At 47.4% G+C, this 26254-nt stretch overlaps 3 protein-coding genes across 3 annotated transcripts in view; 2 read left to right on the forward strand and 1 right to left on the reverse strand.

The window, feature by feature from the left end:
* Positions 1-769, forward strand: part of LOC119405388 (uncharacterized) — a 40343-nt gene extending 39574 nt beyond the window's left edge. Inside the window, exon 22 of the mRNA XM_049419375.1 lies at positions 627-769. Coding sequence (XP_049275332.1) covers positions 627-767 — 141 coding nt within the window. The 3' untranslated portion in view covers positions 768-769. The remainder of the gene's footprint in view (positions 1-626) is intronic.
* The window catches only part of LOC119404729 (uncharacterized), a 364008-nt gene that overhangs the window by 329709 nt on the left and 8045 nt on the right, over positions 1-26254 (reverse strand). The window lies entirely within an intron of this gene.
* The window catches only part of LOC119404730 (gamma-interferon-inducible lysosomal thiol reductase), a 59108-nt gene continuing 38556 nt past the window's right edge, over positions 5703-26254 (forward strand). The window contains exon 1 of the mRNA XM_049419376.1: positions 5703-5995. Coding sequence (XP_049275333.1) covers positions 5948-5995 — 48 coding nt within the window. The 5' untranslated portion in view covers positions 5703-5947. The remainder of the gene's footprint in view (positions 5996-26254) is intronic.

Below are 26254 nucleotides of genomic sequence, written 5' to 3' on the forward strand. Positions count from 1 at the left end.
AATTTATCGATCTACGCCAATTCATTGTTTCTCTTTAGTGTCCCTTTAACTGTGTGCTTCAGTGGTCAGCTAAAGGTGGTTAATAGCGAAAGTGATATTTAGTACCCGGAAGTGACGCGACGGACTGGAATGAACGAAAGGGGAATTTTTTTCAAGGGGCTCGTTTCTTTGGTAGACCCAACCAATTGAATCCAACAGCGAGACAATAGGCAAAAACATAGGGGATATTCATTCTTGTCTTCAACTGTAATAATGACGCAAATTGAAACAAATTAAAGTGGACGAAAAAAAAACACCCGTTTCGTCGGTGGGATCCGAACCCACAACCATCGAAGTGATACAGCTGTGTTTAGGTGTGACCAGGAAGGCACGTAAGGTTATTTCGACTGAATGCAAAACATTCGTGTAGTGTCGATCAAGTACTCTCCTTGTGTTAAATAATTAACGTTCAAAACGAGGCGATCAATTTTGAAACAACCTGAGTTTGGACACGTTCGTATTCCAATTCAGGAGCATGTTCTTCGTTGCACGTCACACTGCCCTTGTGTTATTCTGTGCCGTAAAAAGGCTGAAGAGGCCATGTCGTACAATCAATTCTTTTTTTATTATTATTATTTCTCGCAAAGGAATTGCAGTCCGCCGCCTCCGTCCCAATGGACGACGACCGAGAGTCCGACGCCAGTAATCCGGGATCGCCGCAGTCCTGGGACCGACCGAACCGAGTGATCAACCGAGTCGTCCGTTGCTCCATCTGCGCCATCATCTGACAGCGTCACGCCTGTTTGTATTATGTACATATAAACAAAATGTTGTTGTTGTCGTGGCTTGCTACACACTATACACTCTCGGCTTCAATCATTTCGCTTCGACGGTGTACACAGCTGTATCCAGCGCTTCCTTAACCCGTGTTCATAAATAATCTTTCCAGCCTTTAGACGTAAACAAATATAAAACTTAAGCCAGATAATCACAAACGGTTTTCAACGAGTCACAAAATAAATCAAAGTGATTTTATTTACCAGGTGACGAAGATTTCACGAAAAAAGTAGACATCACAGGAAAAAGCGCGGTGTCATAGAGACGAAGTCGCATTAAAGTTCAACGAAACTTTCGTACACAGTACGGAAGAAAGCTGCCGTTCCTAATTCTGCTCTAATTCCTATATGCCATTTACGGAAACAGGTGGTCAATGACAAAGTCGTTGCGTGAATGGTCATTTATTCATCGGCTATACCATCAGAAGTGATATTTACCTCAGAAGTGATGCTTACCTCGACGTGTTATAAGAGTTTGCTTCACCACATTTGGAACATGCGCAACATGGTCATATTTCAGTACGATGGAACGCCACCTAAATGCCCCTAAATGTCCCAAGATTGCTAGACGTAAAGTATTTGGACAGATGCGAAGCGATGAAGAGCTCACTTCTAATCTTCTTTCGCCTTTAGCACCAGAAGCTTGAAAAGCAATAATGGTTGGCGTTTTACGGGCTGTTGCGACCGGCCTTTGGAGGCACCAGAGACTCCGGAGGAAGAGGCTGGAGGAAGGCAAACTTAACAGAGGTTTTATTTACGTGGGCGAGCAGTTTGTTTCTACACGACGATTTCGTCCTACAGGACGAGCATTTCGTGTCTCTACATCATGGCGATTTTTCGTCGAATGAGCCCGCGGGGGCTCGTTTTTAAAGGGTCTCTTTCCCCAGATCCCTAGATGTGGGAATTTCTGCAAGTTGGGACGGTCCAATCGCGTCCCACACAACACTAATGAGGGTGCCACCCACACTCGCCCAGGTCAGCGTCGTCGACTGGGGTGTGGCCACCGCACTCTGCTGCTGTTGCACCAAAGGGTGCAACATGTGGTCCCCGCCATGTGAAGGCCGTAGGACGATGGGTCCCACGCTCGGACAGCCGAGCGCAACAAAAGGTCCGCAGCTCCGAAGCACCTCGTCGATCAATTAGTGGGGCTGGTTGTCATCCGCGCGGACGCCGCTGTCTCGTCAAGGTAGATTTGGCGACAGGAAACCCTTACAGTCGTCTCGCCGTACGCGGATGGGCCGGACTGCAAGGCGCCTCACGTCCCATCTCGGGAGGACAATTCAAGCGCTTGAACCATTGTCAAGGCAAGCAGCGCTTCGGCGCCCGGTTCGAAGAACAGGGGAGTCGGGACGCCGCTTCCTAGTCGGCGCAGGGGCCGATCGTAACAGGGCCAAAACCACCATATGATTATGAGGGGCGCCGTAGTGAAGGGCTCCGAATATTCCGACCGCCTGAGGTTCTTTAACGTGCGCCTAAATTTAGGCAGACGGGTCTCTGGCATCATGCCTCCATCGAAAATGCGGCCGGGATTCTATCACGCGACATTCGGGTCAGCAGTCGAGCATCATAACCAATAGATCACTGCGGCGGATAACTCGAAACACTGGCAGAAAAAGCAATTGATGAAAAAGCAAGAATAATGTCGCGGGCCGAAAATTCCAGAGCACGTTGTTCTGGAATGCGATGCTGAAGTACACGTCCGAAGTTCCGCGGCTGTGCACGTAATTAATTCGGCAAATGTTTTTCATCAATGAACTAAGCAGTGAAAAAAAAAAAAACAGATTTACTATAGTATGCACGAGGCACCTACTAATAAAACGCCGTTGATGGAATGCTCGTATCTCGGTGCACCGTATTGTTTTAATTAGCTTGTCCCTAAGTTAGCTAGGTCATATACTGTCGGGACTGATGGACGGATCGATGGATGGATAAACTTTATTATGGTTACACGGAACGCGCTCTAGCACGTCGCGGGCCCGTTGGACTGCCAGTGGCTTTTTTTTTTTTACCTCACCACTGCGCCTGCGCACGCTATAGTGTTAGCAACTATAGATACACGTGCAGTACATGACGAACGAACTGGACAGATGCTAGATGTTCCAGGCCAGCGCTCCCAATTTAACTCGGCACTGTAGCTATCACTTTCGTCAGTTCACGGACCAACGTAATTAAAAGGCTGAGAACGCTGAATGCTCTTATATATTATACAGCTGGATATAATGAAGCGTCAATCATTTGCATTTATGATCACTTCTCTTTCCTTGCGAGCTCTTGTGATGAGCGATGGAACACGCTCGTTTTATCCCTTTATCAATTTTTTTTCCTGAGTGCGGAATGTAGACAACCAGCTAATGGGTACTGTGCCGAGTGCCTTCACGCAGTTGGGAGCAGTTTTATTCTTTAGTGGTTTCGAGGGGGTTCAACATTCCCCCCCCCCCCGTTTTTCCATTTCGCATGTGCAGATAAATACGCGCACATACAAACACGCACGAACACACGTAAAGGGCGGTCGGACCAACCCCTCCCTCCCCCAAAGAAACAAAACAAACAAAAACAGAGAAAAAACGATAGGCCTGCGCGGAAAGTGCAGCACAATCACAGCGAAACCTGGAAGACCGGCATTTCTAGAGCCTGTTGTAAACTCTTGGGGCTATTAATACAAGTACACTATAGCATGGTACCCACTACGCCATGACTCATAATTTTTGTGAAGTTGGGAAGCACCCAGTACGCCATTATTTGTCATTCTGCGGAGAGGCGAGGTACCAGCCTCTCCGCAGAATACCGTCTGTAAGGTATTATGCGCACTTTGTTGATGCGACAACTGATGACGATGAACAATTATGGCTGAGGCCTTTGTAATGGGTTGGAAGCTTTAAACTACCCACTAGTTACGTAATTCGCATTGTGTGACGCCCGGTCGCTATTTCACTCTCGCACCACACTATATAAGACTGAGAACGTTAAAGTGAGACAGAGAGAGAGGGAAATAATTTTATTGAGAACCTGAGGAAATGGATCATGGGGGCCTTATGGGTTTCCTTGGCAACGAATACAAGTCCACTTGCGAGGAACCCACTGCGCTATAAATCATCATAATGTTTGTGAAGAAGGGAAGCAGCACTTAGCAATTTTTTCGTCATTCTGCGGAGAACCGTCATACACGCTAAACACCTGTAAGGCATTATGCGCACTTCGTTGATGCTGTGCCAGGTGACGATGAAGAATTACGGCAGAGCCCTGTGTAGTGGGTTGGAAGCATTCAACAACCCACTCGTTGCGCAATTCGCATTGTGTGACGCCATGGTTACAGAACTCGCGTTGTGTGACCAGCATGAACGAAGTGCACATAATGCCTTACAGATGTGTAACGGGTACCTCGCTTATCCACAGAAAGACGAATAATGGCATTGTGGGTGCTTCCCTACTTCACAAAAATTATGATTTGTGGCGTAGTGGATGCCTTGCATGTGTACTTGTATTATATTCCCCAAGAGAGTTTAGAACGGGCACTAGAGAGGCCGCTCTTCTAGCTTTCGCTGTGACTGTGCCTCGCGCTCCGCGCAGGCCTGGCGTTTTTCTTTTTTATCTCATTTGGCGCGATAGTGGTTACGGACACCGGCGGCGGCGGCGGACAACTACGGAGCCAAAAACGGCCGTTGTTGTGATCTCATAACAGCTTTCGCTGTAAAATGTACTTCTGGTTACGCCCATGTACGACATGCGGTCTCAACAATTACAGTAGATACCACAGCGAATGTTTTTGTTTACAATCGTACCAACAGCTCATTTTATTGTTTATTTCGTTTTGAATCGCGGCGTTCAAGAAACGGGCGAGATTTAGCCCTGAGAAGTAGGCCTTGAACCCATAGCTTCATTGATCCATATGTTTGTGTTCATGAACATCAGCAAAACACGCATCGTAGTGGGGAATACGTAAGACTGCTTTGGGTAAAAAGAAAATGTCCTAAGTGCTTTGTGATCTGAAGAGTTAGTTCGTTCACGCGACGATTTCTTCGTTGAAGTGAGCCGTCGATTTGAACTGTAAACCTTCGTTTCACAATATAAGCTAAAAAAGAGAGAGAGAGAGCAGCAGACCAGAAGATTGGAGCTTAATGATGATGATGATGGTAATAACGTCACTAACCGCGTTAAAGTTGGTAAATTATTAATGTTTCAAACTATTTCAGATGTTTAGTTCTCAATTCTTCATATTTTAGAACACACACTGCGGGATATGCAGAATCAAGAGGAAGCATGAATAAACGAAAGGGATAATTGACAACCACCCGTTTGTGGCAAGTCACTAGGAGATATGTATGGATTTCTCTGAAAGGAAAGCTTCTTAGTTGAAGAAAAAATTCGTCCTGGTCCGGGGATAAAACCAGGGACCAACGCCATTCCGGGAGCGGTCGCTCTACCAATTTAGCTAAGCAGGATGCTAGCAATGCTAGCGAGAGGGCGAATTAGTCAACAACTCGAAGCAGATGGACACGGAACATCGCAAACGAGCGCGTCGATTTTGTTTGCAAGACAGAAAGGAAACGTTACATGCGTAATATAGTGCAAAGAAAGGAATGCGCGACTGTGTCACCAGCCTCAGAATTGCGGGCGTCACGCGCGAACGTCAGCCATGCAAGAAAAGAAGGTCGCGAGAATTCCACGCAACAGATGCCCCGTACTGGACGACACTGGTTTCGGTTTCGAAACGCCCAGTCTGCGCAAGTTCCGCTGCTCGCTCCAAGGCGGCGTCACGGGCGGTTTCATCGATGCCGATGACGTCACGAGGCTGCGTCGGCCAGTCACGTGGGGTTTAGCCGCGATGCGAAAGCAAAACAAGCCGCCGGAGAGGGAGGAGTGAAACGCGGCGGGCTGTTGAGCTGAGCGGGCAGGCAGGCACCACCACACGCCGCGGCTCCTCTTCCTCCACTGCCGGTGCTAGTGCGGTCCGGTCCGTCGGTCGCGCAACCCCCGACCAAGTCGCGACGCCGCCGCACGAAGCGCACTGCTGCTACAAAACCGGCTTTCCGCTGTGTCCCCATCTTCTGCCGTGGAAGAGAAAAAAGGCGACCCTCACTTCTTTCTTCACCAAGTGGCCTTGCGGGGAGAGTCCTACTACGACAACCAGCATCATGCTACCCGTTATCCTCATCGGTATCATCGCCCTGCTGTGTGTTCAGGTGGGTCTTCCCCCGTTACGTATCCCTAGAAAAGGCGCCGGGCCCAAAAATCCATCCTTTTCCTGTAAGCTCATCGCTTGAAAGAGTAGCGCCGCCGGAAGGACACGATCCTACCCCCCGCTTTCGGGTCGCGCGGCGCAGTGACCGTTCCTCGAGGGGACAGTCGCAGGGCTCTCCGCGGCGCGATTTGACAAAAACCGACCGGCGTTTCACTCCGAACCGCTGCTTTCCTTTATTCGAGCGAGTTACGAGTCTCCTGTTTGGAAGTCACGACGTTCAAACGAAAGTTGAATTGTTTGGATTATTAAGTGCATTGTTTTCGCTATCGTTTATTATTATCCTTGCTATTTTTGGTATCGTTCTGTCGCTGCTCCTGAGCTTAGTATGGGTAAATGGACATTAGCCACGGAGAGTTAATAACTGCCTTTGGTCATTTCGACCCAGACATTCTATGCTTGATAATCTCAATGTAAAAATTGCTTTATCACAATACGGAGGACTTTATTCTAATGTCGCGCTGGCGGAGCGGACACGTTTAATTAATTATGGAACGGTTTTCTTTTTTTGAATGCGCTTCGTCTGAGGCTACCGTCGCAAAGCCCTCTTCCTAATAATGTGAGAACATAGAGCAGACAACGCTACTGCGCTCAAAATGCTAATACCGATCGAGTGAATTGTAACACTCTCGATATCTCTCTTTTGCGAGAATTTTGACGCCGGACGGTCTCCCGCTGTAGGAATTGAAATTTGGATCAAATTGAACTGACAATGAGGCACGGGAGAGAGATTTTTTTTCTTTTTCCAGTACTCGTGACTACCACCTCCTTTATGCTCATATCATGATGTGCCGTTGATGAATGCGTCAAATTTCCAATTCGTTACAAGGTGCTTGACAATCCGTAGCAGGAAACTCAAGGTGGTGTAGGATGCTGCATTGAACATGGCTTAATTACTGAGTCGTTATAATTACGGTAGTTATTTAAATCGCAGTCGGTCGTTATTGCTGTTTCGCATAGACAGAATTGAACCGCCGACTACGAAGCTATAAAAATTCGACCACAATTTATTTAGTTCTCGCCTGCAATCATAACCAGAGGAAATTATTTAGCTAATTGCTGTCGTTAAAAGCACGTTCAAAATGCCGTCATAAGTCGTAGTGTCCCTACTGGGGTGTTGATATTTAACAATACGCCGCGCAATGGGAGTAAAATCAACACAGGTTAAATAGTGGAGAAGGTTCAATTGTTCCAAACGTCAATGCGTGCAACTTTTTTTTCTTCTTCCTCGCCATCACTTGACTGTTCGCGACTAGCGAAAACAAATTGCGTACACAAATGTTGCACACTGCGCCCACGAAACGTGCAAACGGAGACGACGCACTAGAAGTCTTTCCTTGCCCATAAAAAAAAAAAAAAACGATCGATAAACTTGAACTTGAGAAGTGTTTGCACCCCGACCTCCACTTACGCCGCCGAAGACGTTTCGTGCCCACGGTTTTCTAAAGCTACAAGTGCTCAACATCGTTACGACAGAACATCGAACCGAAGGCGCGCCGAGTACAATATATATACGATACCGCGCCCTATTCAGAGAGCAGAAGAAGAACCACTTCTTTCGTTCTTTGAGAGGGACGGTAGCTTTTTGTACGCGCGTTAGACTCCTTCAGGGCAATGTCAAGGCTGTTTGAAAGCCTTTTTCGAAGTTTAAAAGCCTGTTGCGCCCATTAAGGAACTCTGGAGCTCCACACAACGAAACCGGTCGCCCAGGGAACGTTCTTCTACAGTCATTCACTTCCACTGTGTGTCCTTTCTTTTCTTTCGTTTTTTTTTTTTTTCGCTGCTGATTTCACAGATACGCTCGTCGTATAGACCGTGTCCTCCCTGCTGTTTGCGACCCACAAACAACCTTTTTTTTTATTTTTTTTAACGCAAGCTGGTTCTGGCCCTGTCCTCCGTAGTACGCATCACTCGGTATCCTTTGTCCGTCGAAATGGAAAACGCAGGAAGTGCCGTGAGTGGTTTCGATGGCCATTTCGGCTCTTGTCCTTGTAATCCTCGAACCGCGTTTAGAAAGGCAATTCGCTTTCCGGACCCACATCAAACAATCCATCTCTCGTCGAAACCTCCTCCGATCGCCCCTCTGTCATTTGTAGCAGTACCCGCCGCAGTGGCTATGCGCCCATTGCGCTCTGTATAGGTTGTTGGTTCGATTCCTGGTTTCAGATGTCAGGAGATCACTCCCTACATCTGACAGCCACGCAGCAGTGGGGATGGGAGAAGGACTAAATGAGAAGCTGAGCACGTAAAAGAGATAATAGAAGATGACTATCTACATGATGTACAACGGACCGACTAGATCGTAACAACCCATAGTTCGCTTGCGGAACGAGTTCGTCGTGAACGGTGAAACCTATGCCTGAATGCATCGTTGGCATCTCCCGTGTACGCCTTTTGCGTTGGTGTAACCCCTGCCACTTCAATGAATGCAGCCGTGTGCGTCTTCCCTGACCCTCGAGAGCATATACCTGAGCGCTTGTTGTTCTCGTCTCTTTCGCAAGTCGGCGTGTATCTTGTAGCCCGCACAAAAGGGCGACGCAGCGTCAGCTCGGAACAACCAAGGCTCCTGTCCTTTGAGCTAGGTCTTTCCTCCTCATCCTCTCTTATACGCCCCCCTCTCCCTCGCCAATGAGCCCGCGTACCTTGACACAGTCCGAGGTTGCGTGCAAAGCGCCGACGCGCGCCTTGCACCACCACACGTGGCTTGGTTGGCTACTGGGATTCTTTCTGCACACTCCTCATCCGTATGAGCCGATTGCGAGAGCGTCAGAAAGAAAAAGAAAGAAAGACACAACCCCCACCTGCAGTTTCCTGGTTTCCCCTCGGTGGCGTCTCTAATGAGCATTCTACAAGCAGGCCGAGTGAAAGGCATCCGGTCGCTGGCACTAACAACGTTTTATTTGTGTCTGCATGCTGCTGAACGACTGTGCACCGAACGCGCCGGGTGGGATCACTTGACGTAGACGTGTACGCAGCACGGGATGTGACTGCATGCGGGCCAGCTGATGAAGCTATCACTGCGACAATCACTACAGATACAGGCTCCCTACATTGACAGCTTGCTGTGACACGATGTACGAAGCAAAGAAAAGACACGAATGTTTCTTTTTTCTTCTATTTTTACGCGAGAGCCATGTGGATTTCGACGCGCATTCTTTGTTTCTTTCTGATGTCTGGCTCGTACACAGTTCGTAGCTCCTCGATTCCCATACTCACGGTGGCAGTAATCGGGCGACGAATGCTGCAGTATGAAACGCGTCTGAAAGATCTCAAGTGCGTATAAAATCGGCATACAACTTCGCAACAATTGGTTAGAGAGACTGAATTAAAACAAGCTTGGTGTTAACAGCGCAAATACTCTATACTTTAGGCAACACTTGCTATCATTTAGCTAGCACAAGCCATGCAGTGCTGGTAACGTCTGAGAAAATACGGCAAGCCAAGGCACAACCAATGGCAGTGGATGGGTATGGACATGACTCGTTACACATGCCTTTACTGTAATAATAATAATAATAATAATAATAATAATAATAATAATAATAATAATAATAATAATAATAATAATAATTTCGATCGTTCAATCTCTATACGCGGTATTATCGAACACGCCCGGATGTAGCACGTTGACGTTAATTTGTGCTATGCGCCCACGAACCGTACGCGACATTATCAGGCGAGCCCATTGTAATATATTACGAGCAGCGTAGCGCCATGCACTGCCTTCCTCCATGGCACGCAGTGTGCTCACACCACATGCGCAGACATACAGATAAGAGGCGCATACGCTGGCACTGAATTCACCGAACAATGGCAAAGCAGTGTCAGCTGAAAATCAGCAATCACAAGGAGTTTATCTGTCGGCAGCAGCGCATGATATGTTTCGCACAAAAGGCCATAGATAACTACAGCCCAATCGGAGCTGCAAACAAAGCTAAACAAAAACATTACCAAGCGAACGCTATGGACATAGCGCTTAAGGTCCGTGTCATTTTTCGTCCTTCCGTCGTTACATATGCTGTAGCTTAGTTGGCTTTGATTGATTGATTGATTGATTGATTGATAGATAGATAGATAGATAGATAGATAGATAGATAGATAGATAGATAGATAGATAGATAGATAGATAGATAGATAGATAGATAGATAGATAGATAGATAGATAGACAGACAGACAGACAGACAGACAGACAGACAGACAGACAGACAGACAGACAGACAGACAGACAGACAGACAGACAGACAGACAGACAGACAGACAGATAGATAGATAGATAGATAGATAGATAGATAGATAGATAGATAGATAGATAGATAGATAGATAGATAGATAGATAGATAGATAGATAGATAGATATCAGGGCCGGGACGCATACGTAGTACAACGTGCCTTCGAGGTTTTACTTTGTGTTTAAGACACCACCATGCATGCATGCACGTCGTCGTTGCTTCACGCATGGGTCGAACGTCGGTGAAACGCGCTGGACCTTGCGACGCAAACGTACACAATGGCGGACTCGTCTCTCGTTTACGGGCCACCAAACACGAATCGCCTCGCTTCGTGTTTGTTTCCTTTTTATATGGTTTAGTTATAAGCCGCGGATGTCAGTGTCTTTGTGACGTAAGCCCTGGGAACTACAGACCTTTGCGAAGGAGAGAAGAATCACCTCCTTTCTGGAATGTGGCACGGGAGATACAAAATCTGACGTCACATCCTCGGCAGTGCATTTTGGAGGGTCAGGCATATTAAAAACAGCCCAGAGGAGGTTATGGCGGCACCAGTGATCCTTCATTGACAAGGTCTGTAAGCAGGGGCGCAGCCAGAATTTCTTTTTTTTTTGGGGGGGGGGGGGGGGGGGGGCAGCCACCCTTTATATGCAGTGCTGCCGTGCGTTTGTATTGTGCATGTATACTATAGCCGAGCGAAATCGAAAAAATTATTTGTCAATATTCATTATTTGTCAATATTCATTTTGCGACCGGTGTGAAATAATAATGATTGTTGAGGTCTTACGTCCCAAAACAACGATGATGGGTGCGAAATGTCCTGATATAATAGTCCCACACTCAGTCTATCTTTCTAGAGACTGACAAACTAAACTTTTAGGCAAGATAACGATACCACAGATCAGCAAACAAAACTACAGGCGGCTACATAATACACAGAAAAGATAGCGTCTGATTATATGCGAAGCAATAATATGTACCAATATTCAGTGCCCGGTTGACTGTAATTCATTCGTTCGTTTGTTTGTTTGTTTGTTTGTTTGTTTGTTTGTTTGTTTGTTTGTTTGTTTGTCCAATCGTTGGTTCGCTCGTTCGTTCGTCCGTTTCCAAAGAAATACAGGGTGTTTCAACTAACTTGCGCCTAGTATTATAAAAACAAACATATGCGCCACGCATGTCGAAATGGCCCAGTATTGTTCTGAGCCGTACGCAGCACGTCATGACATGTTTCCAATCCGCCAAGCTAGGCAATTAACAAATACTACTTAATTAACTGGCTAATTACCAACTCTAGCGAAATATCTTCAATAGAAAAGTTGTAACACTTGTTCGGAAACGTCGGAAACCTTCATCCATGCTAACTGCCAATCCGCCAAGATGGGTTATTAACAAAGATTGCTTAATGAATCTTTAAAATAGTAACTTTAGCGAAAAGATGTTTAATAGAAAAGTTTTAATGCTTCTGCAGCAACGTCGGATTATTTCATTTATGTTATAAGATAGCTACCATGTTTGATTTGTTCCTGGCTTTTCTTTAGATTGCGCGAAATAAAAAAAGAATATACTTGGCGCAAGTCAGCCGAGACACCGTGTATGTAGAATCGTTTTTCCGAAGAAGGGTTGAAACGGATCTCCGCTATTGCTATTCGCTGTATCGATAACCTTCGTGCGTCCGTTCCGCGAGCTGAGCCGGATGTCGGTGGTTTTAAAAGGACATCTCGTCGCAGTCACGGCGGCGTGCAAGAAATAAAAATATTTAAATAAATCGTAAAAGAACGGAAAAGAAATAACGAGACATGTCTGTTCAGCGACGCCTGCCACGCACAGCGAGTGTGCTTTGTTTCCAGACGGTCCCACGGCCACTGCTGTCATTTTACTCTTCCAGGCGAGTCCTGGCTTGTCACATATACAACTCTCTTTAAAGATACACATTAACTCCTTTTGGAGAGTCGCGCATCCCAGTATACTTTGAAGAGAGTATAATGAGCTGCAATGAAAGTTAACGTGTACATTTAAAGAGAGCATGATAACGGTGTCGCACGAACAATTTCGGATAGGATTTCTCGATCGCGATCAAGAATGATCTCTGCTACACGGTCCCAACTAATCTGGACAGAGTTTGGTAAAGAGGTCAGCCAAATCGCGTTCTGGGGGTTGTTGCGACCGGCCTTTGTAGGCACCGGAGACTCGGCAGGAACATGCAGAGGCACATGTAGAGGCTGAAGGGAAACTTAACGTGGTTTATTTACATGGCGAGCATTTTGTTGCATTACGACCATTTCGTCTTACATGACGAAAATCCTGTTACGTGACGAAGGTATCGTTTCTACATGTTTTCTGTCGTATGAGCCCGCGGGAGCTCATTTTGAAGGGTCTCTTTCCCCAGATCCCTAGATGGGGGAATTGCTCCAAGTTGGGACGATCCATTCACGTCACACACAGCACTAATGGGGGTGCCGCCCACACCCGCCCAGCTCAACGTCCTCGACTGGGGCGTGCCCGCAGCACTCTGCACCTGTCACCAAGGCGTTTTCCCTTGCCATGTGAAGGCCGTGGGGTAATGGGCAGCCGGCTCGGACAACCGGGCGCATCAAAAGGTCCGCCGCTCAAAAACACCTCGCCGCTCGATTAGCGGGACGGGTTCTCATCCGCGCCGACGCCGCTGTCTCTTCAAGGAAGATGTCGCGACCGGAAACCATTTTGGTCGTCTGGTATCTCCCTGCTGTGTCGGGCTCCATGGCGCCTCATTTCCCGTTTCGGGACGACAATTCGAGTGTCTGAACAGCCGCGCTTGCGGCCTGAATGTCCAACGAGACGGAATGTCCAACGAGACTGAATGTCCTGACATACAGTCTCGTTGGACATTCCGTCTCGGTTGGACATTCAGTCTCGTTGGACATTCAGTCTCGTTGGATGTCCCGTCCCGGTCGCAAATTTCGTTTTTCCGTTTTCGTTCCACACATCCCAATATTTGCTCAGAAATAAGCTCAGAAAAAAATGAGCAGTTCGCAGCCGATGGCCTGATGCTCTCTTGACTTGCCCGGTGCAGCGGAGCTGTAGGTCACCGCTCATTGCCCGTCACTCTAATGTGGTGTGACGTCACTAAAACTTTCCTTACGCTTCCTGCACAGTGACGTCGGAGTCAGTCGCGCTAGCGATGGGTCTCGATCGCGAGAATTAGCATTTATACAGACTTTGGAAATCGCGATCGTCCTGATCCCGATCGGGCATGATCGCGATTAAATGTGATCGTGGAGCAGCGCTGCTACATCCAGAGTAATCCGGGTCAGCCCTAATCGCGATCAAAAGTGCCCGTGTGACACTGGCATTATATATGTGAGAATTAGGACGGGATTTACTGAAACGAGTGAAATGACTACTTTTTTTTTCTTAGAGTGCACGTAGCTCTAGTTTATGACTTATAGCACCTTCAAATAAATAAGTAAATAAATAAATAAAATTTTGTGTGATCAGCTTCGAAAACAATATGGAACCACCACCCTTTCGTTGTTCCAACATTTCTACTGATGAAAATAATACAATAACTGTCGTGATAGAACTCCTGGGCGACGTTCTGGTGACAGCCTCGTGAGGTAAACGCCGTCAGGGCCTATTATCGACACCTCATCCTGTCGCTGGATATATATTCTTATGTTTCCCATTCGCTCGTTCACACTACGCGGGTCACAGTCGGTGTATACCGACCACGTCCCCGAAGACCAGCTGCTAAACTTACCGAACCTGCGCCGTCCTCACATGTTGACGGATATACAGCAAGCTCTGTATACATCGCAGCTGCTCCAGCTATTTGTGCGCGGCGTTTATAGCATACCGAAAGAAGCGAACGAAAAGTACGCCGGGCGTTTATTCAGCGATCACATTGAAATCGTTGTGTTGGTGTTGACGGCATCAATATTAAAGCTCACGGACGGGTGACACTAACAAGATCTACCGAGATTTCCGCGACATAATCTGCGAACTACAGACCGAAGGCTTTTCCCATGGCGACCGGAGAGGTCTTTGCCCTGCAGCGGGCCTACTCAGGCTGATGATGATGACGATGACACACGGATCTACACAGCGCGGACTAAGTGCGCAGCCTTTGCGCATCTATCTATCTATCTATCTATCTATCTATCTATCTATCTATCTATCTATCTATCTATCTATCTATCTATCTATCTATCTATCTATCTATCTATCTATCTATCTATCTATCTATCTATCTATCTATCTGTCTGTCTGTCTGTCTGTCTGTCTGTCTAGTCTATCTATCTATCTATCTATCTATCTATCTATCTATCTATCTATCTATCTATCTATCTATCTATCTGTCTCTGTATGTATGTATGTATGTATGTATGTATGTATGTATGTATGTATGTACGTATGTACGTACGTACGTATTATGCAAACATTTCACATTAGTAGTGCCTTAGCTTGACATCGACAGTATGGCGCCCATATAATAATGCGATTGAAGGTGTGTGTGTGTGTGTGTGTGTGTGTGAGTGTGAGTGTGTGTGTGTGTGTGTGTGTGTGTGTGTGTGTGTGTGTGTGTGTGTGTGTGTGTGTGTGTGTGTGTGTGTGTGTGTGTGTGTGTGTGTGTGTCTAGTGAGTGAGTGAGTGACCGACCGACCGTGCATGCTCTTCAGCTCCCATTCTATTCTCCCGCCACCGACGGCTAACGACCCGCAGAAACAGAAAAAAAAAAACTGCACGCACGCGCGCACTGTACGCGGGAATGTACGGTACAGCTACTGCCTAACGAAACACGAAGGCACTCGCCGCGCGCGCGTTCACACAGGAACAAACGGCGACTCGTAACCCTTTTCTCGGAGAGACTCGTAAATACCTCAGCAGAGGCCCCGCACGTTGACTTTGCGTTTCGCTACGCTGCCCCGATTTATGGTTCCTTCGCGGACGGATGCGCGCAGCCGCGTAGGGTCACGAACGGCGGCTAGCTCTCGCGAGATCGCGGCGCCCGGGCGCAGGAGCGCCGGGAAAAGTGTTCAGTACGAGGAAAACGACGAGATAGAAAAGTGCATTTCCTGCTTCTTTTTAATAACGTCTCAGACGACGTAATTAAAAAACGTTTCCGGCCGGCATATGCAACTCACGTGCGCTCGCCGCCTCGACGTCGGGGATGAATGACCACGACTGCTTATTAAAGTTTAAAGGACAGTGTACAGTATAAACACTGCGATAATTACCATATATATATATATATATATAGTTTAAGGGACGCTGTACAGTATAAACACTCCGATGGTTTCACTTGAGAGTAATTAAGCTATATTTAAGGCATATGGAATTAGTGTGATTGGTGTGTCGAAATTCCCGGAGCACTCTACTACGGTGTCCCTTATAATCATATCGTGGTTTTGGGACGTTAAACCCCAGATATTATTCTTACATTACTTTCAGCGCGTACCGTAACCAAGCGTGGCACTCAATTCGTATGCTTCGCATTCACCGGTATCGCTAGTAATTTCATATTCACGTAACAAAATTCATGAAAAGACAAGTCGTAAGTGCCATGTCCGCACTCTTTTACGCGCACGTACAATTAGTGAAGGAAGCTCGTTTTTTCTGACAGATATTTATTTAATTTTCTTTGTATGTGAATTTTAGTGCATCTTTTTCACAATTCTGGCGATCTGTGACGTCATGATGACGTCATATGGTTACGTCATCGCGTGATGATTTTTTGCGTGATGGTTTTTTGCATTGACCGCCGACGCGGGACGCCGCGGTCAATTTTCGCGTTTCATGAAGCATCTCAAGCTTTTGCCTTAAACGAGTATGTGTGACTCTTATCGGTGAGTCACTCACTTGCCAAGTATATGACTCCCTTTAAAGAGGCACGGTAACTCTCTTTTGATCTCCCGACTCTCCAAAGAGAGTATAATGATCCGAAAGGACACGTGAAGAGAGTCATATGTGTGACAAGTCAAAACTATCAAAAAGGAGTCAAACGACTCTTTTTTTTTTCCCTTAGAGTGAAGGCTGTGCAAGACGCGAAAAGCGTACGGACGCACTCGGAAAGAACGCCCAGTATAATTACACGGTTTTAGGCTTCCCACGATTGTTTCACAGAGACAATGCCCCGAGGCGCATGCGGTTAACACGGACGCCTTTTTTAAAAACGCCGTGCGAAATGGCGCTTTCGAGAGAGCCCTAATGGTATAGTTATACAGGGACTCGGCTTCCATTACCCGGCGTCATTGTTAACTGCAGGCTTTCTTCTACGCCGCGAAGCCGAAACGTCTCTTAAATTACGCGCTGCTGGCGCTCTTGTATAAGTGTACTACGTGCGTGAATACGCGTGCGTTGTTATCCGCAGTTTCGTCGTGAAGAGCAGTGCGGCGCGAGGAATGCTCTTTGACATTCATTTTGAAACACTGCTGACATCACAGCGCCAGCTGTTTTTTTTCTATGCCATTATTTTTAATTACGTTAATTAGGTGCAGGCTTACCAGCACACACACACACACACACACACACACACACACACACGAGGCTGAGAAGCCTCGTGTGTGTGCTGGCAAGCCTGCATATGCCCCATAAATATGCTGATAAAAACTCATAGGGTTTATGCATTTGCTGAAGACGACTCGCTTAAGACGACTCGAAAGCAAAGGCCGTCTTCTTTTTTTTTCGCAGTCGATTTACTGATCCTCTCCCGACCCCCTACGGATTGCAGCACACCTTGTTTTGCACTGCCTCCGTGATCGGCCCAGCTCTAACCAAGCGATGATTTCATGTGATGACATTGTGACGTCATGGTGACGTCATCAAGCCATGATTTTTCGCATCACTCGCGTTGACGCCGACGCCGCGGGACGCCGAAGGACAATTTTCGCGTTTGATGAGCGGCTTTCGCCTTAATAATTATTATTCAGAAATGTCCTTCCGAGCTTTCTTCCACCAACATTTTGTGACGGAATTAACATGGCGATGTCCGAATACTGACTAAAAATATGGGCCTACGCCGAAGGCACTGCAGTCCACTGCCGTGTTTTCTCGCGCACTACGAGCACTCAAGCACAAAACAAGGAACAGGCAGTGCTCATGCCGAAACGCGTCTCCTGTAATCGTGCATCTCTTTCTATACTGTTCGGAGCTGCTTCCCACAGTTTCCTCCATCGCATCGCATAGCCTTTCTTTCTTCCCCCGTCTTACTTCATCGCCCCAAAAGTGTTGCGTGCGTTCGCTATCGCACCGTACAATATGGGGCACTCACTCGCGTTGAGGAACACCAACGACGCCTCGTAATCGCCCCTGCAGACTTTGCTGGCGGGCTCGGGAATAAACTGGGACGAAACTCACCCTCTCATGTATACTCTCCTCTCGCAGCGTGTTTGCTGTACACCGGGTGTGTGACCCGGATACATCAGAGCTCCGGCCGGCGCCATGTATCTCATCAAACTCGCGGGAGCCATCCGGGTTTTCTTACATACTGGAGGGGTCGGTCAGTCTTATCGGACAATCTGAAACTACTGCTAAGAGGGTGACTGATAAAGCGGTTTGCGCTAGCGAAGTATTGTTTTTCAAGACTATATTCTCATTCGTTTGGCGGGGCTAGAAGGTTGTTTAATGCAGGAGCGATTAATACGCGCACGTGACGTGTTAACGCCTTAGCGAAGAGATAACTGATGACTCCATATATCTATTACTTAACGGCATAGCTGAGGGATTAACCGCTCAATTGCGAACGAGCGCAAAAGAGCACAAACCATGGTCCAAAGATGAGAGAGAGACACACAAACAAGCGCATCTATCGGGGCATTGCTAAACGTGTGGGTGCTCACCGTTATTTGGTGATATTTCGATTTTGCTTAGACGTGAAAATCAAAGGGCACGTGAGATTGTTGGGGCTCCGCATATCACAAGCATTCGTCATAATGACGCCACAGATATTTTAATCTGTGACGTCACGATGTGATCATTTCTCGCATCAGCTTCGTGTTCACGACCGACAGATCACTCTTCGCGCCTGATGAGGCATCTATAAGGCTTTCCGCCTTGATAATATGAACATGTTCTTCCTATCATAGATGATGCGACAGTCCGCAGAGACTTCGAAACGCATATCAGCGTCCGCTTTTCGAAAACAGCGCGGGCTAAACCGGGCACGGTGGTCAGTTTCACAGTGTGTGTACGTATATAGAAGAATTCACCCTAAACAACGCACTGCAAACGAGCGATACGATAAACAAAATGGCGGGAAAACAATGGTCATTGTATTCGACGCGGCTTTCCAGCTGCATGTTGTTCGAGGAGAGCGACGCTTTGCAGTGTTTTGACGTCGATATCGACCGGTAGCTCAATCCGTCGTTGCGCTTCTTTCGGCAAGCGCCCTGCACACTTAAAATAGAACGCACACGTATTGAGTTCACTGTATGAGAAAACAAGATAATAAGCTATTGAGAGAGCGGTCCCGCTTGTCGCGCTGCGCCGTCGTCGATGCGGAGGTTGTAGGTTCGAATCCCACTTGCGGCAAGTTTTCAATCCGCAGCCGCGATCGACTGCCTTGCTCAGAACAAAAAAAAAATATTAATAAAACCATTGTGTTCCCTCTTATATCGTTCGCAGCTGTGCACAGGGAGCTCTAAAAACGGCAACAATAGTTTCTTTCCTCGAGCAAACTGTACCGTACAAGCATTAACTTATTTGTCAAAGAAGGCATAAAGACCGTCAGCAAAAAAATAAAAAAGAAAAATATGGGGCAAACAAGACGGAGCAAGTCCCAAGCGACAATGCGAAACTGAGGAAAGAAGGAAAGGAAAGGAAAGAAAGAAAGAAAGAAAGAGAGAACATCTGGAGGCGCCGTTCCGCAGTGCGGACACACGACCATAGATTGACGTGCGAACGAACCCTTGTCAAAGAGAAAAAAAAAAACAACTTAAGAAAAATAGTACAAAGACGAATAAAAAGAAGAAGAATCGGGAACTGTAACCTGCACGCAACGGTAGGAGTGTGACCGTTACGGGGGACACAATAGGCGAGCAGCAGCGCCTAAAAAAACTGACCGTGCAAAGCACCGGCCGACCCAGGTGTACCGTAACGTCGCCCTTGTAACACCACGGGGCCGTATTCCGAGGCGACCACACTTTCGGCGACAATTGTCACGTTAGCGCTGTTTCACGAGATCAAAAAAAAAAAAAAAATGTTGCCATGTATTATCAACATAGCCAAGGATGCGCCTTTTCAGTATAACATCCGCGCCCAGCGTATAATGTGCGGGAAAAAACTCGCACGTTTCCTAATTGATCTGCCTATGAGTTTCGAAGGTGATAGCCATCTTTGTATTCTCAGTCGATAGTACTGAACCCCCCCCCCCCCCCCGAGCTTTCTGCACCTTACGTGGTTTTACACTGCCTCCGGGAACGGAGACGTTGGAAGTTTTCTGCACTTCACGTAGTTTTACAGGGCCTCCGGGATCGGCCCAACTTTGACCAAGCAACAGTGTCGTGGATGACGTCGTAATTTGATCACGTGTTATGTGACGTCACGATGACGTCAGAAATTTAGGCGGCATGTGACGCCACGATGACGTTGTCATCGGGTGACATTGTCACACGATGATTTTCGCATCACTCGCGTGGACGCCAGCGCCGGTCACGTTTCGCGTTTGATAAGGCATCTCAGCCTTTCGCCTTGAAGGGCCCCTCACCACCCCGCGTTCAAAGACGAGGGAGTGGTTGCCTCCTCGCCTTCGCTACCCTTCCTACAGGTCATATCTCAACCTCGCCACTTATTTCTTAAAAGCACGTGCACCATGTTAGCACTAAGCGTTGACCCTAGTCAAGACTGCGCGCTTGTCGGCTGCACGCTGTTATCTCCGTTTGCGCAGTCGGAAACACAGAAAATAAAGTGAGATCAGTTGATCGCGCACGACAGTCATGCGAGGCAAGAAAGAACGGATGGGGGGGCTGCATGACAAAGCAGTGCAGGAGACAATTCACATCTGATATTTCGCGTATATGGACCAATCGAGAGTATGTACTATAGTATAGACGTCACGGGAATCGCTGTTCTGCGTCACGAAGTGCGCCAGAAAGACTAGAAACGCCAGGAGAGAATATTACGCTCGTTTTTTTTTTTGTTTTTGTATCTTCAGAGGCTGGCGAGGGGCCCTTTAATAAAGAGAAGAGCCATGCGAACAATACTCTGGAAAATGCGGTATGCCGAGCATATTTTGACGGAGGCGCGAGCCACGCTGCGCGTCTGCGGCAATTTTCGCCGCCGGAGAGAGACTCGCTTGTTTTTATATTTATTTTCCTCACCTCCTTTCTCGCAACGCCGAAGACAATGCTTCGACGCCTCAGCATACCGCATATAGGTACGTAGTATATGCGCCACTTCTGTCACCGGCTCTCACGGCCTTTTCAAATGGGGAGCAGTTGCAAACTCTATACCATTAGTGTCGACTATTCCGACGCCTCCCTTTTTACAGCTCGTTCAGTCCTCCAGGCATACGTATACGTCGTTATAGCCGTCGGTCTACTCGAGGACGAGGAAGAAGTATTGGTGTCCAGTCTCGTTTCGCCGCGTTCGGGGCGAGGGTAATTGGCGTCGTTGGCGGCGGCTTCCCCCCTGACGCCCCCGCCGACCCCTCTTTTGTCGTCGCCTGGCTTGATCCGAATTCACTTGTTGCCGTTCGATCGAAGAATCGAAGACTAAGAATAGAAGAAGCGAAGAAGAAAGGACTCCTATCATCCCGATACGAACCGCGGTGGAAGAATAGAATTGATAGTGGTATTGAGAGTTCCTGTTGCTTGCCGGAAGAATGAACGAACCGAATAATAATAAGAAGAAGCACGCTCAGAAATTCTGACCAGCTCACGAGGGAAATTACTGAAGCGGTACAAATGAAAAATAGACATGCTTTTTTTTGCTCATGAATCTGTTTATCAGAGAAGGAAATGCCATTTTTGTCGCGTCAACTGCCTGTTTGATTTGCTGGGTCTATTGGAATCTGTGTTCACTTCTCCCTTTTTTTCCTTGCGCGGTGTTCTATATATGTGAGCGTAATCACGTGCGAAAAACTGTTGAGTTGTTAGTCAGCGCTGTGTCCAGTCCTGCTCTTTCACCGTCCATGTGATTGTTTGCGCTACTGCGTGAATTATGTACTGCGAACTAGCCCACCAGTCTGTCCTTTTGAAGCAGGGTCCCCTTTATATTGTCACCTTGGAGAAGTTAGTGGTTGAGGTCGGAAAATGCGTTTATTTCTGCAACCCATATTATGGAGCACTGCGCGGCGTCGTTGTTGGAGAGCGAAAGAAGTGCGATTGAAAAGGAGAGGCCACCTTCTAGGGCTGAGTATACCCACGCCATCCAGCTCCAGGTCGGCGTATCTCTCCGGCCGATCAAGAGTAAAAAAAAAAATTTGGCGGGTACCCGGAGGCGCTGGAATTCAAACCCAGTACGTTCCAGGCGGACGTTCCGTTTCAACACATGTCGCTGCTTTCTTGAGGGAGGAAACAGAAACAGAGGATAGGAAGAGAAGGGGGAGAGAGAGAGGGTGCCGTCTGATGCCATATTCGAAGAAATTCGCGGCGCAATTAAGCTGCACAAGGACAAAGAACACAAAGACCGGGACGGGCACCAAACTTCCAGCTATCTAGTTTTATCCAAAACGAGAGAACGTTATTGAAGACAATGTCTTCTTGGCATCTTTCACTTGTAGTCTATGAAAACGTGCCACTTTTGCATCCCCTTGCTGACGCCCAGGATTGTAGTGAAAAAGTCAAATAATCTGGCCTACAGCGAGTGTAGCCACAACCGCGACTCAAGACTGCCCGTTTGAATACGTCACTCGCCGTCACAACCAAACCGCTTGACATCACTGCGCGAAATTGCCGAAGCTTACAGCAAGCGCGGTCGACTTCTTTCGATTACACCGCTGTTAAAAGAGACAGGGCGTGCAAACACGGACACAAGAGAGAAGTCAAGACACCACAAACGCCCCGTCTCTTTAACATTAATACTTACCAACTATAGCTCAGCTCTCTGTTATTTTATACCGCTGTTTTGCGCACGTTACATCGTGCATATTGCACGGAGACGCCCGGTAAGCATCGCCCGAATTCCATTTCGCGCCAAAACATTGAAGCAATGCCCAGAAATCTGTGACGCAACATCCTGCGCAACCGTCTGTCCAAGGGCTTGCGAGGCAGCGAATTCTCGCCACCAGCGCAAGAGGCCTGAAAAACTGCGCGGTCATAACACACAGCGAGGCATTACGCGCATGCTTGCATTATAAAACGCCGGGACCCGCTCGCGTCGAATAACGCCTTTTCACCTTTCGAAATTGCCTCGGCACGACGGGAGAAAAAACGCTAAGCGAGCCGTTTTACGGCCCTCTAGGGGAGAATAAAGCGAAAACCGAAACTATACACGCGCGAGAAAAAGAAGGCGGGGAAGCGCGCGCGCGCTAAGGAATGCACTGGCTTTCAGACGCATTTCTTGTCCGCGTATACGCTGCGAAACACGGCGAGTTTTATATTCGTTGCCCGAGCAACAGCCGCGCAATCACGTTTCGCGAGCGACGCCTCCGCGGGAACGCAGCTGCAGCGTTTTCAGCTATAGGGACGACGCAACTGTCGTTATACGACAGCAACAACCAAATAATAATAATAATAAAAGAAAGAAAGAAAAGAAAAGAAACGCTGAGTCGTCTTTTAGTACACTCTTCACTGGGGACGCGAGTGCCGTGCGCACGATCAGCGCGCTAAAGGCTTTTAAAAGCGCTCAGCTGAATTAAGCCATGTTTACCCTTTATTACTATTTATTTTTTTCATACCAACGCCATTTGCTTATTGTGCGAAAGTCCTTTGACCTCGCCACCTGTCACGGATAAAATAAAAACAATTAAAGAAGTGCAGCGCGCGCGATAAGACCCCGTTTCAACGATGTGTTTTGGCATCATGAAGGACGAGGCAGGATACTTATAATGGAGCAGATGAATAAGCTTTGGACGGCTGCCGTATATTGCTTGGGCAGACGCTGATGTCATAAGCTGACGTCATAAGCAGTCGGTGACAGCCTATATGAATGCAGTGGAAAGCACACCACTGCTCAATGCGGACAGAATTTCCATTTGTGTGAAGGCAAAGTGATGGGCCTAACATAAAGAGATATAAAGACGGCTACATAACAGCGAGAGATAACGAACTACATATGCCGTATTGTCTATTGTTCAACTTAAAGAGGAGTAATTGTAAAAGACAATGCACATCGTGCAATGCGGTTAAATTAGTTGATCGGTACGACCTATATACTGTTGGAATATCAGAAAGAGTGCAAAGATAAAAAAAAGAAAGAGACATGCAGTGAACGGCGCAGTGTTGCAGGTTCGGTTATCTGCCGCGGTGGCCGCGCTCTCCGACGGGTGCAGAACGCGAGAAAAACGTTAGCGCGGCGTCGGTTTGTGCATTAAAACCATTTTGCTGAAGCGTGTCAGCGCTACCGTCAAGGGGCATATAGGCAGTGCTGCCTTTCTGCCTACACCAAAGAGTCAAATACGACAATGTCTGTACACAGTCGATTAGTGAGCTGAGCATAGAAAATGCGTTCGGCGTTTTATGACAATGCCAATATGACCTCGCTTCGCCCCTCATACATCATAAAGAACTGAATATAATAATAATAAACTCATTGTTAAGGTTGTCGCGCTCTTTTGACTGGGACCTTTCGTACACTTAACCAATGACGCCCCGTAACGTTTCTTGGTTCCTCTATTTCTACTGATCGACCTGTATATACGTAATCGTCGAGGCAGTCCTTCTACAATGCGATCAAATCCCGTCACATCAACGCGCGCATACACGTATAGTATTTGCGCTCGGCGCGCGAGTCAGGAAAGGCCAATCGAACGGTCGTTGCCGGTGCCGATCGACAGCGTAAAATTCCGCGTACTATTATCGGTCGTGACAGTTATAAACGGTAAGAGCAGCGTGGGGACGAGCGCTCTCTCGACAACTCGATTGCCGCGCGCTTCAGACGGGGTAGTTGACAGCCAAATTGCAGTTCCCCTCTGCCAACGGCTGTCGCTCGTTGCAAGCGGGCTCTTCGATATATGGCTGTGTACATTTAACTGGGTGCATCAGGCTGGGCCTGTGGAAGCCAGTGTGTGGTAAACATGGCCTCCGAGCTCGGGCGCTGCGCGCCGACCAATCTCGGAGGCTGTGCCGATGGCGTGGAGCTTTCGACAAGCATTACTAGAAACGAAAGAAGAGGAATTTTTGGTGTTATTGCTGTTAATTGTTAATTGTTAAAGAAGTTTCCGGGTATAACGCGGCCGTAGCGAGCACAGGACCGGGCTGATTGGCGGAACATGGGGGAGGCACTTGTCCTGCAGTAGTCGTAGTCAGGCTGCCGTTGCTGCTGCTGCTGCCGATGATGGTGATGATGATGATGATGATGATGATGATGATGATAATGATGTTAGACACAGCCATATATGAAGCCAACTGATAATGAAGCAGAGGAATGCAGAGGAGGTGCTTGTCGTAGTTTTTAATTGGAGCATATAGCAATTTTGAGATAAAGAGGTGACATTACAGAAGAAAAAAAACTCGTCTTTATCGCGGTTATATAGAGGAATTGGCTTCCTGTACATTTACACCGGGAGTAAAAAGGGAGTAAGGACAGACGATACGATCTACACCGCGAGTAAAAATGGAGTAACGGAGGGAAATGAAGCCCGTGCGAGGGTTGCCGTTTCGTGGAATGGAGGCTCGTTAGTGCTTGCAACTTTCGGGAAACGGACACAAAGACAAGACAGAGAACGCGTTCGCACGATCGCACGAAGAGACGCGTGCGAAACAGCTGCACGCGCGTGCAAGCGTTTCACCGGCGCCTCACCGCGGGACGGTCTCGCATATACTGATACACTTAACGCGAACGAACGAGACCTCATTAGAACGCAGCTGCTGCACATGACAAGACGAGCAGATGTCTCCCATGCCTGTGTGCGTTTCGAAGAGTTAGCGCACAGGCATGGAGACATATATCTGCGCGTGTTGTCATGTGCAGCAGCTGTTTTATGTCTGTCTTGTGATTATGTCTGTTTTACTGAACTGTGTGCGTTCCCCTGCGTAACCACTGTCATCAGGTTGCCGCCGAGAGGAGAGATTTTGGGACGTTCTTACTGTGCTCATGTCATTACTGCCATTAGTGATTATGCTCTTACTGCATTAGTGATATGTTCTTGTTGATTGATTATGTCCTAGTTAATTTGTAACTTTCAAATCCGCTACTTCTGCTGCCCCGGTGAGATAAGGCCTAGTCAAGAGGGTTAACCCAAGTCCACCTCGCGGGCAAGGCATCTATGTGTTATGCCTAAATAGTTTGTATACATATCCTCCTAACATATATATATATATATATATATATATATATATATATATATATATATATATATATGTGCAGAGTTTTAACGTGACCGATGATTCGGTACGCGGAATCATCGGTCACGTTAATTGCAGAAACGTTGGCAATCCCGTGGAGCCAGGCGCACGCAAGTTAGTGCACAAGCTGATGCGCTGCAGTGACGCAACGTGAAATCTTTAAAATGCCACAACGTTAAGACGAAGAAAAAGCACAGCGAGAAAGAAAAAGCGAGGACCTTTTATCTTCCTCCACAAGGCCTTGAGCGAGCGCGAACAAAGAAGGACTTTCCTCAATTTCGCTTTCGCGCGCGAGTGATTATGCGTTATAAGGACAAACGCATTCACGGGCCGTGTAGTCGCGAACAGACATCACCGTTCTTTGTGTCATTCTCTCGTAGGGAGATAGCAGTACTGAATATAGAATGCGCCTGTCCAAGACAGGGACGTAGCCGCACATTTTTTTTTTTTTTGGGGGGGGGGGGGGGGGGGGGGATCAACCAGCACTTACGTATGTTCGTGCGTGTGTGTACATATAAACATGCAAAATGAAAATTTGGGCGGGGGTGGGGGTTCGA

This window comes from Rhipicephalus sanguineus, chromosome 9 (assembly GCF_013339695.2).
Source record: "Rhipicephalus sanguineus isolate Rsan-2018 chromosome 9, BIME_Rsan_1.4, whole genome shotgun sequence".
In the NCBI taxonomy this organism is placed as follows: domain Eukaryota; kingdom Metazoa; phylum Arthropoda; class Arachnida; order Ixodida; family Ixodidae; genus Rhipicephalus; species Rhipicephalus sanguineus.